This window comes from Trachypithecus francoisi, unplaced genomic scaffold (assembly GCF_009764315.1).
Source record: "Trachypithecus francoisi isolate TF-2019V2 unplaced genomic scaffold, Tfra_2.0 Lachesis_group15, whole genome shotgun sequence".
Classification (NCBI taxonomy): domain Eukaryota; kingdom Metazoa; phylum Chordata; class Mammalia; order Primates; family Cercopithecidae; genus Trachypithecus; species Trachypithecus francoisi.
Window position 1 is genome coordinate 16,190,568 of NW_022681460.1, and position 14,043 is coordinate 16,204,610.

General features: G+C 38.9%; 2 protein-coding genes across 2 annotated transcripts in view; one reads left to right on the forward strand and one right to left on the reverse strand.

The window, feature by feature from the left end:
- Positions 1 to 14,043, reverse strand: part of TRAPPC3L (trafficking protein particle complex 3 like) — a 47,507-nt gene that overhangs the window by 10,089 nt on the left and 23,375 nt on the right. The window lies entirely within an intron of this gene.
- On the forward strand, positions 4,994 to 10,069 carry CALHM5 (calcium homeostasis modulator family member 5). The gene is made up of 2 exons (XM_033234370.1): positions 4,994 to 5,696; positions 9,075 to 10,069. Exons 1-2 carry the CDS (start codon positions 5,010 to 5,012, stop codon positions 9,462 to 9,464), a joined length of 1,077 nt encoding a protein of 358 aa, XP_033090261.1. The 5' UTR covers positions 4,994 to 5,009; the 3' UTR covers positions 9,465 to 10,069.

Genomic DNA, 14,043 nt, shown 5'->3' on the forward strand with positions numbered 1-14,043 from the left:
AGGATTATAAATCATGCTACTATAAAGACACATGTACATGTATGTTTACTATGGCACTATTCAGAAGAGCAAAGACTTGGAATCAACCCAAATGTTCAATAATAGACTGGATAAAGAAAATGTGGCACATATACATGATGGAATACCATGCAACTATTAAAAAGGATGAGTTCATGTTCTCTGCAGGTACATGGATAAAGCTGGAAACCATAATTCTCAGCAAGATATCACAAGGACAGACAACCAAACACCACATGTTCTAGCTCATAAGTGGGAGTTGAACAATGAGAACACATGGACACAGGGAGGGGGACATCACACAATGGGGCCTGTCAGCGGCTGGGAGGCTGGGGGAGGGATAGCATTAGGAGAAATACCTAATGTAAATGATGAGGTGATGGGTGCACCAAACCATCATGGCACATGTATACCTATGAGACAAACCTGCATGTTGTGTACATGTACCCTAGAACTTAAAGTATAAAAATAAATAAATGAAAATACCATTTTTACTTGTATAGAATATTGTTAAGAGGCTAATTTTCTGTGGAAAGAATATGGTTTATAAAAAATTACATCAAAGCATTATTTTCAAAAAACTTTTAAAAAGATATATATCCTTTCAGGGAGTAAGAAATTAAAATACAACTAATCATCAACATATCAGTTGATATTTGTCACACTGATACTAGCAAAGTATAAAACCCTGGATTTGAAGGGACCCAGGACACATTTGCCACAACAGTATGGTGACAGTCAAAGCAGAGGATGCTAGGGGCAGATTAGACCCAAGAATACATTTGGGAACAATTTTGGATTGCTGGCTGTTATCTGTGGTCTCAGTTACCTGTGGTCAACATAATTTGAAAATATTCGATAGAAAATTCTAGAATAAATAATTCATAAGTTTTAAATTGTGCTTCTGAGCAGTGTGATGAAACCTCTCACTGTCCCTACTCCATACTGCCCAGAACGTGAATCATCCCTTTGTCCAGTGCATTCACACTGTTTATGGTATGACCTGCTCATGGGTCACTTGTTAACTGCCTCAGTTAGCAGATTTTAGAAAAACATAATATATACAGGTTTGGTACTATCTGCAGTTTGGGGGTCTTGGTTGCAGGTATCCCCTGTGGGTCTTGGTTGCAGGTATCCCCTAATGGAGGTCATCGTAGCAGGTATCCCCTGTAGGTAATAGGGGACTACTCTACTATCAAAGACAAGTCTCTAAGGAGCAAGTGGTAGTGGCGGGAGGTGCATAAATGAATTATAAAGTAACTTCGCAAAAAGGTCTGCTGTTTTACATTGCTTGAAGAATTTTACAATGTGGAAATGGAAGAAACTTGCAGACTGTGTCTTTTAAGGCCTTAGTTTCACAAATAAGTAAACTGGTGTTCAGATAAGCCAAATGACACTGCCAAGACCATACTATAACTTAATTCCTTGGCTCCTAGTCCAAGGCAATTTCTTTTCACAAAACACACAGGCCTGGACTTTGAAGTTTATTAATGAAATTTCAAGTGCAGAAATTAATTAATTTTTAAAATTAAGAGCTGTGTAGGAGAGAAATGGAAGCAATTTTCTTAAATTACTTATAATCAGAAGGACTAAGAGATTCCTTATTCATTCTTCATTTATTCAACAGACACTTCTTGAGCACCGCCATTCTGGCACAGTACCTGGCACACAGTGGGAGTTCAGTAGCCATTTGCAAGACAAAATTATAGAATGGGCATCTATTGACTGAATGTTTGCCGGGCAGACAAGACTAGGGGTCTGGAGGGAAGCGACAAAGACATTCTAGGTAGTGGGAACATCTCATGAGCATAAAATACCATGATGGAGTTCAGGGAAGCTCTACATACATCAACTTGTGAGCAGCTGTGAGCCCCAAAGGTGTGAACTGGCTAATGCAGAATTAAATTTCAGTTTTAGAGGGATCCTTTTCTTGTCAGCATAGAGGATGGATTTAGGGTTATGGATGGGTGTGAGCATGAGGTCAAGGGCAGAGATACTAATCAAAAGGTTACTATTACAGCCTAGGAAAGAAATGATGAGGACTCCTCATTTTGACTTTCCTTCAAAACTCAAACTCTTCCTAAACTTTCCCAACTAAAAAGCACATATCTCAAATCCTAAAATTTGACCTCTAACATTAGCCAGTTTAGGAAGATAGAAAATGAAATGGCAAAAGTTGAAGGCATTCCCCCTAAGAAGTGGAACAGACAGGGATGCCTACTTTCACCACTTCTATTCAACATAGTGCTATTAATAGAAATCTCATCCAAAGCAATCAGCCAAGAAAAGAAATAAAGGGAATCCAAATTAGAAAAGAGGAAGTCAAACTATCTCTGTTTGTCAGTATAATCATGTATCTAGAAAACCCTAAAGACTCCTCCAAAAGACTACTAGATTTGATAAATGAATTTAGTAAAGTCTTAGTTTACAAAACTAATGTACCCAAATCATTAGCCCTGCTATACACCAACAACAACCAAAGAGTCAAATCAAGAACTCAACCCCTTTTATAATAGTTACAAAACAAACAAACAAACAAACAAAAAAACAAAAACCCACCGAGGAATATACTTAATGAAAGAGGTGAAAGATCTCTATAAGGAGAACTATAAAATGCAGCTGAAAGAAGTCATAGATGACACAAACACAGGGAAATATATGCCATGCTCCTGGATTGGAAGAATCAATATTGTGAAAATAACCATAATTAATTATAAATAACTTCCCAAAGCAATCTATGGATTCATTGCAATTCCTATCAAAATACCAACATCATTTTTCACAGAATTAGAAAAAAAATCCTAAAATTTATATGGAACCAAAAAAAGAGCCCCAACAGCAAAATCAATTCTAAGCCAAAAGAAAAAATCTGGAGGCATCACATTACCTGACTTCAAATTATACTACAAAGGTATAGTTATCAAAACAGCATAGTACTGGTACAGAGGTAGATACACAGACCAATGGAACAGAATAGAGAACCCAGAACCAATTGATGTTTGACAAAGCATACAAAAACATAAACTGGGGAAAGGACACTGCATCCATTAAAAGGTGCTTGAAAAACAGGATAGCAACATGTAGAAGAATGAAACTGGATCCCTGTTGCTCACCATATACAAAAATCAACTCAAGATGAATCAAAGACTTATATCTAAGATGTGAAACCATAAAATTCTAGAAGGAAACCTAATAAAAACTCTTCTGGACATTGGCCTAGGCAAAGAATTTATGACTAAGACCCAAAAAGCAAATGCAACAAAACCAAAAATAAATAAATGAGACCTAATTAGGCTAATAAGCTTCTGCACAGCAAAGGAAATGAACATCAGGGTAAACAGGCAACCCACAAAATGGAAGAAGATATTTGTAAACTATGCATCTGACAAAAGACTAATATCTGGTATCTACAAGGAACTCAAATCAGCAAGAAAAAAACAAATAATTCCATCAAAAAGTGGGCAAATGACATCAGTAGACATTTCACAAAAGAAGACACACAAATGGCCAACAAACATGAAAAAATGCTCAACATCACCAATCATCAGAGAAATGTAAACTAAAATCACAATGAGATATCACCTTATCCTAGTAATAATGGCTGTTACTAAAAAGGCAAAAACAATAGATATTGGTATGAATTTTGTGAAAACAGAATTTTGGTAGAATGCTGGTAGGAATGTAAATCAGTACAATCTCTATAAAAAACAGTATGGAGATTTCTTTCTTTCCTTCTATTTATTTATTTATGAGACAGGGTCTTGCTCTGTCACCCAGACTGGAATGCAGTGGCATGATTTGGCTCACCACAACCTCAGCCTCCTGGGCTCAAGCAATCCTCCCATCTCTGCCTCCTGAGTAGCTGGGACTACAGGTGCATGCCACCAAGCCTGGCTAATTTTGGGGGGTTTTTTTGTAGAGATGGAGATTCACCATGTTGCCTAGGCTGGTCTCGAACTCCTGGGCTCAAGCAATGCACCTGCCTCAGCCTCCCAAAATGCTGGGATTACAGGCATGAACCACCGCACTTTTCTTTAGTTCTTAAAGAAAGAACTTTAAGTATTAAAAGTAAATCTATTATTCAATCCAGCAATCTCACTACTGGGAATCTACCCAAAGAAAAAGAAGTCATTATATTTTTTTAAAAAAATCTTCACATGTATATTTATTGCAACACAATTCACAGGTGCAAAGATATGACACCAATCTAAGTAACCATCAACTGATGAATAAAGAAAATGTGGTGTATATACACCATGGAATACTACTCAGTCATAAAAAAGAATGAAATATTGTCTTTTGAAGCAACTTGTTGGAGCTAGAGGCTCTTATTCCAAGCAAAGTAACTTGGAAATGGAAAACCAAAAACTGTAGTTCTCACTTATAAGTGAGAGTTAAGCTGTGGGTACATAAAGGCATATGGAGTGGTGTAATGGACTTTGGAGACCCAGAAAGACGGAGAGTGGAATTGGGGTGAGGGATAAAATAATACATATTGGGTAACACATACATATCCGGTGATGGGTGCACTAAAATCTCTGAATTCAGCACTATATATATATACACACACATAATTCATCCGTGTAACCAAAACCCACTTGTACCCCAAAAGCTATTGATATATATATATATATAATTTTCATATGTATTTATATATATGAAAAAAGAAAACAAATCCCTGTCTTCCAAATCTCAAGTCATAGCAAGAGGAAAAAAATTCAAGGTTTGCAGATTTGATTTGTCTCCTGATCAATCGGCTGAAACCTCTTTCTGTTAATGTTGATTCCTTACACTGGAAAATTCCTAGACTATTATTTGTATGAGTGAGAATTTCTTTTCTGACTTTCAACCCAAGCCACATGGAAAGAATGTAAAAATGGAGCCTGTGCACTTTGAATTTATTCTCAGCCTTTAGGCTGCAGTATCACAGCCCTGTTTCCACCAGTAGGAGGCATTATCTAAACATGTTGAGAAACAGTCATTCCTAAGGAATGACACTGTTTCCTTATCTGGCTCAATTCAGTCTGAGAAGAAGGACTGCTGTTTCTGATGAAGAAAGAGCTCCACTCTCAGCCACTGCCACAGCTGCTCTGCCAATAACAAAGGCACAACATTTTCCCTCTTTGTGCATCTCCAACATGGATGCTTTTCAGAGCATTTTAAAATTCTTCCTTAATCAGAAAACTGTTATTGGCTACAGCTTCATGGCTCTGCTGACCGTGGGAAGTGAGCGTCTCTTTTCTGTTGTGGCTTTTAAGTGCCCCTGCAGCACTGAGAATATGACCTATGGGCTGGTTTTCCTCTTTGCTCCTGCCTGGGTGTTACTGATCCTGGGATTCTTTCTGAACAATAGGTCATGGAGACTCTTCACAGGCTGCTGTGTGAATCCCAGGAAAATATTTCCCAGAGGCCACAGCTGCCGTTTCTTCTACGTCCTCGGCCAGATCACTCTGAGCTCATTGGTGGCTCCAGTGATGTGGCTTTCTGTGGCTCTGCTCAATGGAACTTTCTATGAATGTGCCATGAGCGGGACGAGAAGTTCGGGACTCCTGGAACTGATTTGCAAGGGTAAGCCCAAAGAGTGCCGGGAAGAACTTCACAAAGTTTCTTGTGGCAAAACTAGCATGCTACCTACCATCAATGAAGAACTGAAACTGTCCCTTCAGGCCCAGTCTCAGGTAAGAAAACACAAACTCGCCGTTTTCTCTCAGCCTGAGCTTGAAGCGTTCTCTCTGTCCTCCTTTCAGCCAGGGCTGAGTCTGTGTCCTGTCAGAATATTTTGAAACTAAATGGAAACTGAAACCTGATGCAGCATTGAGACTATCTCAGGAAAAGCTTTTGAAAGGCTGGATGGTTCAGTAAAGTTGCTGAATGGATTATCTCTTTTCCGGTTCTGAAAAGAAAATATCCACTGGATTGTCCATATGTAAATAGTAAATACTTAAGTACTTTAAAACATTCTCTCTGGGTTGACTTTGTAAATAAATAATGCCTAACACTAAATCATAAATTGAGTGTTAATGGCAGAGCTGTAATTGGAAATTACTGCCTTCTATCAATTATTTATATTCAAGTTCGTTTCTCAAACACACACATATATTATTCATCTATTAAAATGTAGTTGAATGAAATGAGTTAATACTTTTCAAAGTTGCGTGTAATATAATTAGTGTAGAGAGTCTCTTGAATGATTTCTGGCAACCGCTATCTCTGTGTATAAATATTACCAAGATTGAGAAGAATTTCCCTTGTAAAGTAGGAATCAGCAGTTTTTAAATAGCTTCTGTGAAAAAGTGACCATACTCTCTAGGGAGATTATGTTTCATACTCTTTGTGCTATACAGCTAAAGGGGTTCTTAATTACTTCAGAAGCTCAAGATTGGGGCATTGTTTTATTTAACAGAAGGAAATCATATCTTTACCTAATTGATGCAGGGAAGTAGCCTGTCATTCCTCCAGGCACATGAACACAAATCCAGATGTACAGCCTTAGGAAGGACTGACCTCCCATTTCTAGGTAGTAAGAATTGCATTCCCAAAAGCAAAACAAGCGGTAAGAGTTGATAAGCAGATCTACAAATTGTCAGGAATGCTATCTGTTTCAGAATAAAGGCACTGAAATAGCATTATTTTACTTTTTCAACAAGGATTTGCCTTGGTAACAACACATCAAGGCAAAGTCTGTTTTTAAAATCATATACTCCAAAGCTGGTTGGCAGTAAAGCCATACTCTTCATAAATTGGTAAGTCAAAAAATTCTCCAAAACAAAATATTTTCTTTAATGCATAAAGCACATCTTAGATAAAACATATCAGGCTCCCAAATGTCTTGTGTCTTTTACTGAAGAAGGGTATAACTTACAACTCTTACGATAGAGTGATTGATTTAGGGTTTGTGTCCTCAGGCACCAGGCTCCATTCAGTCAGTGTCAGGCCCAAACACCTATCATTGTGTGAGCTTCTCCGCTCTAAACACAGGCACTAGGAAACCATGCACATCATGTCATAGCTTAGACTGAGCACACTGACCTGCTGATTCTTCATCAGAATGAGAAGGACCTGGGGCTGATTCCTGTGGGAAGATACATAAGGAATGTGGGCAAGAGGAGTTGTATCAACAGCAGGTGCTGACTACAGAGGTTCAGATAGGCAGGAGGCAACATATAGTCCAGACCAATAATAGTTGGACATGTGCCTGGAGGTGGAAGAGAACATTCATCCATGGGTGGGGCAGATAAACAAAAAATCTAGCTGGATGACTCTCTATTCCTAAGGAAGATAGTATGGAGTAGTGGAAAGAGCTCAGTCTTGGAATTGTCTGGCCTTGGGTTTGTATGCTGATGCTATCAATAACTAGCTATGTGACCTAGAACTAGTGGTTCGACCTCTTTGAGTCCCAGTTTTCTCATAGTTGGTGGTAATATCACCTACTTTGGAGAGTTGTTGGAAGATTTTGAGATGATAGACATAAATGGGCATAAAGTTTCTGGTACACAGTAGGTGTTCCAAGTCCATGAGGAAAACTGCCAGGGTTTGGGGGAAGACATATGCAAAATAAGACACTATTGAGGGCTGCTGTGGAAGCATCCACCATGCTCTAGTTTGACTCTGGGTACTGTGAATTGAGGGGAAGCATCGGTCAATGCAAAGGTCATGTGAAAGGGAGAAGGGGACCTGAAGCTGAAGGAATAGTTTATAACTCAGCTGAAACTGGCTCCGATATTGAGATGAGATGGCGTACAGAAGCCTCAGCTGTGGAAAAAGAGGAAGATAGACAATGAAGGAAAGAGGAAAATACAAGGTAGCCAACCACAAGCCATTCAAGGACTTTCACATGATGGTAGTTGTGCCTCACTCATTAATTATAAGTATAGAAAGATATTATGAATTCATTAACACAATTACATAAGTGTATATACATTTGAAGAATAGCAGCATATAATATTAGCTAAAACTTAATGAACACATGTGTCCAGCATGATTTCATTAGATCCACCAAATTACCCTTCAAGATGAGTAACCCCCATTTCACAAGTGAAGGAACTGAGACACAAGAATATGCACAGTAAGGGGAAAGTTTAGATTTAAACCTGAGTAGTGCCAGTCCAGAGTTGGCATTGGTGCAGAGGTTGAGACCCTTCACAGACACTCTATATCTGAGCCAGAAGTTGGGAACCACTGATTTAAAGCTTATTTGTGGTTTTGTTACGGTCTGAATGGGTTCATTTGTAGATTATTTCTATTTTCAAATAGGCTCATATGCTAAAGAATATTAAGGATCATTTAAACTAAATGTCAAGAGACACCTTGAAAAAAATGTTAGTTTTCCAAACATAAAATTAATTCCAATTGTGAAAACAGAATTAGAGCCAAAAAAGTTAGAAGATAATTTGAGCTATTTAAACTTTTGCTTTTAAGATCCAGGGCAGAAAAGCTGAACCATTTCATATTCAGGAAAGTGTTTGTTTTTTCTAATTATCAAAAATCAAGACAAATCATTTTCAAGTTTTAATGATCCTACTTTTTTTTCAGCCTTTAAATTCTTATGGCTTCAGCTTCCTGATTGTATCGTCTGTCTCCCTTTTCCATGGACAGTGAGTAATGGCAGAAAAAAAAATTAGTCACTAGCTATGTATATACATTTATCAATGCCTAAAAATGCCTGGCTGAAGAGCTGGTCATTTGCTCAAATGACTACATTTACTTATGCACAGAATATTTTCCTCTCAGAGCTAATACTATCTGAGCTTGATTTCTGTAAGTCTTATGCAACCTATACTTTGTACTCTTCTCTATCTATCTGCCTTCTGGTTATTTCTTTGCACCAGCAATGTTGGGGAGGAGAATAGAGATTAGGTAAATACTAACTTTATTTTGAGTTTGCCTAATAAATTTAAAAAGTGAGTTTAAAGTGTTTACAAATTAAGATGAGTGATTTCAAATGAGGTATGCCAAAGACCATGGTAATAATTTAGCTATACACTTCTCAATAATACCACCCTAGCTCCCTAAATGACTTTGCTTTCATGTATACTCAATATTTCTTTCTTGTTAAGATTCTAGGATGGTGCCTGATTTGTTCAGCATCTTTCTTCTCTCTGCTCACCACATGTTATGCTCGCTGCCGATCTAAAGTTAGCTACCTTCAGCTGAGTTTTTGGAAGACATATGCACAAAAGGAGAAGGAGCAGTTGGAAAACACATTTCTGGATTATGCCAACAAGCTGAGCGAGAGGAACCTGAAATGCTTTTTTGAAAACAAGAGGCCAGATCCTTTTCCCATGCCTACGTTTGCTGCCTGGGAGGCTGCTTCAGAGCTGCATTCTTTCCACCAAAGCCGGCAACACTACAGCACCCTCCACAGAGTGGTGGACAGTGGTCTGGAACTTAGCCCTGAGGATGATGAGACGACAATGGTCCTTGTGGGTACTGCCCACAATGTGTAGCTCATCCACCATCACTGACTCATGGTGCTGAGTGGGAGGCTCATTCTGGGATCCTCCTAACTTATCACCAGTAACCTGTGTATCTCTGTATTTTCTTACATTTGGAGTATCTTTACAAGACAATAACACAAAGGAAACTGCTTTGAAGGTCTCAAGTGGAGCATCAGTATGTGTTCAAATTGATGCTGAAGGGTGACAAAGATGCTCTTGCATTGGTGGAGAGTTGGGCTCAGTAGGCCCAAATGTTGCTCCAAGATCTAAGATTTTATCATTCAACAGAGAGACTCATGTGAGAGGGCTCATCAGTCTCTGTAAATATTGGTTGCAGAATTTAGGGGCAGAAGCAATGGCTTGTGAGTGAGCAAGTTACTCTTAACACAGATTGCCTTACATAGTGGCTCCTGCAGTGTGATCAGCAGGAGTCTTTGTCCTTCAAATCTATCCTTTTAAGGATGTATGAAATTCTGGAATTCATTCCCTCAGAATCTGAAGACCTCAGTTCTCAAAAATGAAAAGTTGCAAGAATATGATGCCTGAAACTGAAAGTTTTTCACATGTTTTCACTGTATACTGAAAATACGCCCCTGGAAGCAGGGCTGCATCATGATTTGTGTGAGCTTTATGTACTTTTGCCTTTGTGAACCACTTCCTACATTCAAAGTAGTAGTAACAAATATATATATATATATATAGAAATACATATTTATAACTGCATTGATAAAAGGTGAATATATTAGCATTTTCTTCAGCCTAAAAGTTTATGTATTTTCTTCTGATTTTAAAAGAAATTAAAAACATTTAGTAGACCCTTACAAGTATTGTGGGTCAGGTTCTGATGAGAGCAATTTTCCAGGTTGCGAACTGCTTGCTGCCTTCTCAGTCAGTGTCCTTCCATGGTGGAAAGTGCAAATCAACTCCCTTGAGCATTTTTTATAAGCCACTAATCCCATTCCTGGAGGCTCCACCATCATGACCCAATTACTTCTCAAAGGCTCTGCTTCTTAATACTATCAGCTTGGGGGTTAGGATTTCAACATATGAAACTGGGGGAGACACAAACATTCAGACTATAGTAGGGTAAATTGACCCTGACTAAAGGTCTGGGGACACTGTCCAAAGCAGTACTGGCATAAAACTGTATTGCAGTCTTACAGTTATCAGAAATAATGCAAATCTTGCATTCTACAATGTACTATATCCACGTCAGTATACACATATATATGTGTATGTGTATATGTACATAAATTCTCCTTAAATCTCTGGGAAGAATTGTGCTTAAAAAAAGAACTATGTTTTGTGCTGTGGGTCATACCTTATATCAGTGGGAGTCTATCTCTCCTAGTTTGAGAAAACTGAAAATTAACTTTTTATTAACATGAAACATGGTGGCAAACTGAATCCTACAAGTATAGGACCCAGAACATATCTGTTATTGTCATTTACAAGAAGAAATATGTGTTTGATCTTTCTTCCTATTCCTGGTGCAGAGCTCCTAAAACCTTTGGGACCTCCCAAGTGATGTGTCTGGTAGTATGCAAATGAGATGACTGATGGTTAGTGGCTTCTGAATGGCCTCAGAATGGGGTCTGGTTGCCAAGGGAACCAACCATGTGTTTAGAGGGTTGGAACTTTCAGTCCCACTTCCGGACCTTGGGGAAGGGAGAGGGGCTGAAGGTTGAGTCGCTCACAAATGGATAATGATTTAATCAATCATGCCCAAGAATAAAGCTTCCCATAAAAATCCAAAGGACAGGGTTCAGAGAGCTTCTGCGTTGCTCAATACACGAGGGGTGGTGTGCCCAAAGGGACCGTGGAAGTGCCATGCCCCCTTTGCCAAACCTGTTCCTGCGCATCTCTTCCATCTGACCGTTTCTGAGTTATATTCTTTTATAATAGATGGATGAAAGTAAATAAAGCTCTGTCCCGAGATTCATTGGAACCTCTGCTTTGTAGCCATGTCAGATAGAAGATGTGAGTAACTTTGGAACCTACTGCTTGTGACTGGTGTCTGAAGTTGGGGGAGGTCTTACGGGACTGAGCTCTTAACCTGCTGGGGGTCTGCACTTAATGCCGATTAATGCCAGAATTGAATTTAAGATATCCAGTTGGTATTGGAGAATTGGCCAATTGTGTGGGAGAAAACCCATACAATTGGTGGCAAGCACTGTTCAGTGTTGAGTGTGAATGTCAATTAAAAAAGGTTTGTTTTTTCTACATACAATATCTTTGGGAACTTGGAGGTACAGGGTCAGACGTCTGTGTGTGTATCTGGCAGGGACAGAACAGGGATTAGGGATGTGAAATACATTTATTGTAAAATAAATGTATCCAAAGCAACTTTTAAAACTTTTGCATGGTTTTCTATTTGAGACCTTTAAAGCATCACTGAAAATGTATACATTTAACGAGAGAACCATGACATTATTGATTCAGATTAGTTGTTTCAAAGCCTGATGATCCACTGATTTACTCTAAAAACTGCTTAAAGCAATCCAGAAGTCACTGGGTAGCAGAAAACTGCTATCGCTTCTCACATGATATATTTCGGGTACTTCAACTACTAACCATATTATTCTATTTAGACTTTGGTGGTTCTGAATTCTCTAAGGTAATTGTCTTAATCTTCTAATATTTCCCTCTCATTTTTCTCTGTTGTACAAGCCAGGGGATATTTAACTTCCTTTGTGGATAGTGCTTGGACTTCTCTCATTTTAGATCCCAGAATCATTAAGAAAAAGCTAAGAGGTTGGTGTGAGTGGTTTGATGGAAAGCATCTATCTGTGTTTGTCAGCAGCTCTCGATGTTGGCTGCACACTGGAATCACCTGGGGGCCTTTGACAATCTCAATGTCTGGTCCCATTTCCTAAGAACCTGATGTAACTTTTCTGGGTTAGGGCCTGAACACTGAAATTTCTTTTAAAAGCTTCCTAAGTGATTATAATGTGCAGTCATGGTGAAGAACTACTGATTTTATATAGGGAGTCGGTGAAGGTGGTGAGGGGCTGTGAGGTTAAAATATTGGAAATGTTATCTGGATTTCAAACAGCAGAGTATGATAAAGATTTAAAAATTGGCCCTCTGGGAAAAAAGAGACGTCCTAATATGACGTATTTGCCAATATACCATGGGTTTTCTTGGGCTGGGATGAACTTTCAGAAGTTTTACAGTGAGCTGTTTTTTTTTTTTTTTTTTTTTGGATTTAAATTGGTTCTAGCTAAGCAGTTTTAGAGTATCTTTGGTGTACCTGGGTCTCTCATTTTAATAAGCATTTAACAGTGGTATATTAGTCAGGATTCTCCAGAGAAACAGAACCAACAGTACAACAGTATATATACATACATACATATACACGTGTGTGCATGTGTGTGTATGTGTCTGTATGTCTGCGTGTCTATGCGTGTGTATATATACATAAAATATATATGAAAGGGGATTTATTGTGGGAATATATATTGTTATATATATTATTGTATACAACAAAATACAACAAATATATAATAAAATATATGTGCTATATATATATTGTGTGTGTATATATATATATAAGAGGATTTATTGTGGGAATTGGCTCATGTGATTATGAAGGCTGAGAAGGCCCATGACATGCCACCTGTAAGCTGGAGAATCAGGTAAGTGAGTAGGGTGGCTCAAGCCCCAGTGTGAGGGCCTGAGAACCAGGGGAATTGATGGTACAAATCCCAGAGCCGAAGGCAAAGGAACCTGAAGTTTTTATTTCTAAGGGCCAATAGAGAAGGAGAAGATTGGTGACCCAACTCCAGGAGACAGAGAAAAGAGTGGTGACCCAACTCGAGGGGAGACAGAGAGAGACAGAGAGAGAGAGAGAGAGAGAGCAAATTTGTCCATCCTCTCCTTTTTTGTCCTACCCAGGCCCTCAGTGGATTGTATGGTGCCTGCCTAGATTAGGTGAGGGCAGATTTTCCTTAATTACTCAGTCCACTGATTGAAATGCCAATCTTTTTTGGAAACACCCCCATATACATACCCAGAAATAATGCTTTAATAACTATCTGGCTGCCCCTTAATCCAATCAAGTCGACATCTGAAATTAACCAGCACATGTGATAAATTAAACATGGTTCAATGGCTCCTTCTGGTAGATGTAGTCTTGTCCTCACTTTGAATCTGACCTTATGAACCAATAAACTATGGCAGACACAAAAGTAGGTTGTTAAGCAGTATCACAGTTTATGCCTTGGTCTCTTACAATGTTGCAATGCTCAACAGTATGGTAAAAGTCACTATGTAAGAACTGCAATTACCCGGGGACTACCAAGCTCTGAAAAGGCCCAAGCTAGCCAGGTGGGGGGGGTCTGGGGGAGAGAGAGAGAGATCCCAATGGCTCCAATTATCCCAGATATTCTAGCTTAGGAGCCAGACATGTGAGCGAAGGAGTCATTTTAAACATTCAGGCCCCAGTGTACATGACATGGAGAAGGACCAGGAAGTCCAACCAACAGTGAGAACAAAAGGCCCCAGATCTATGGCCCTAGTCAAATCATTGTAGCCATCTCCAAACATTTGACCCACTCCAGTGGAGGCTGCAGGCTTTGTAGAGAAG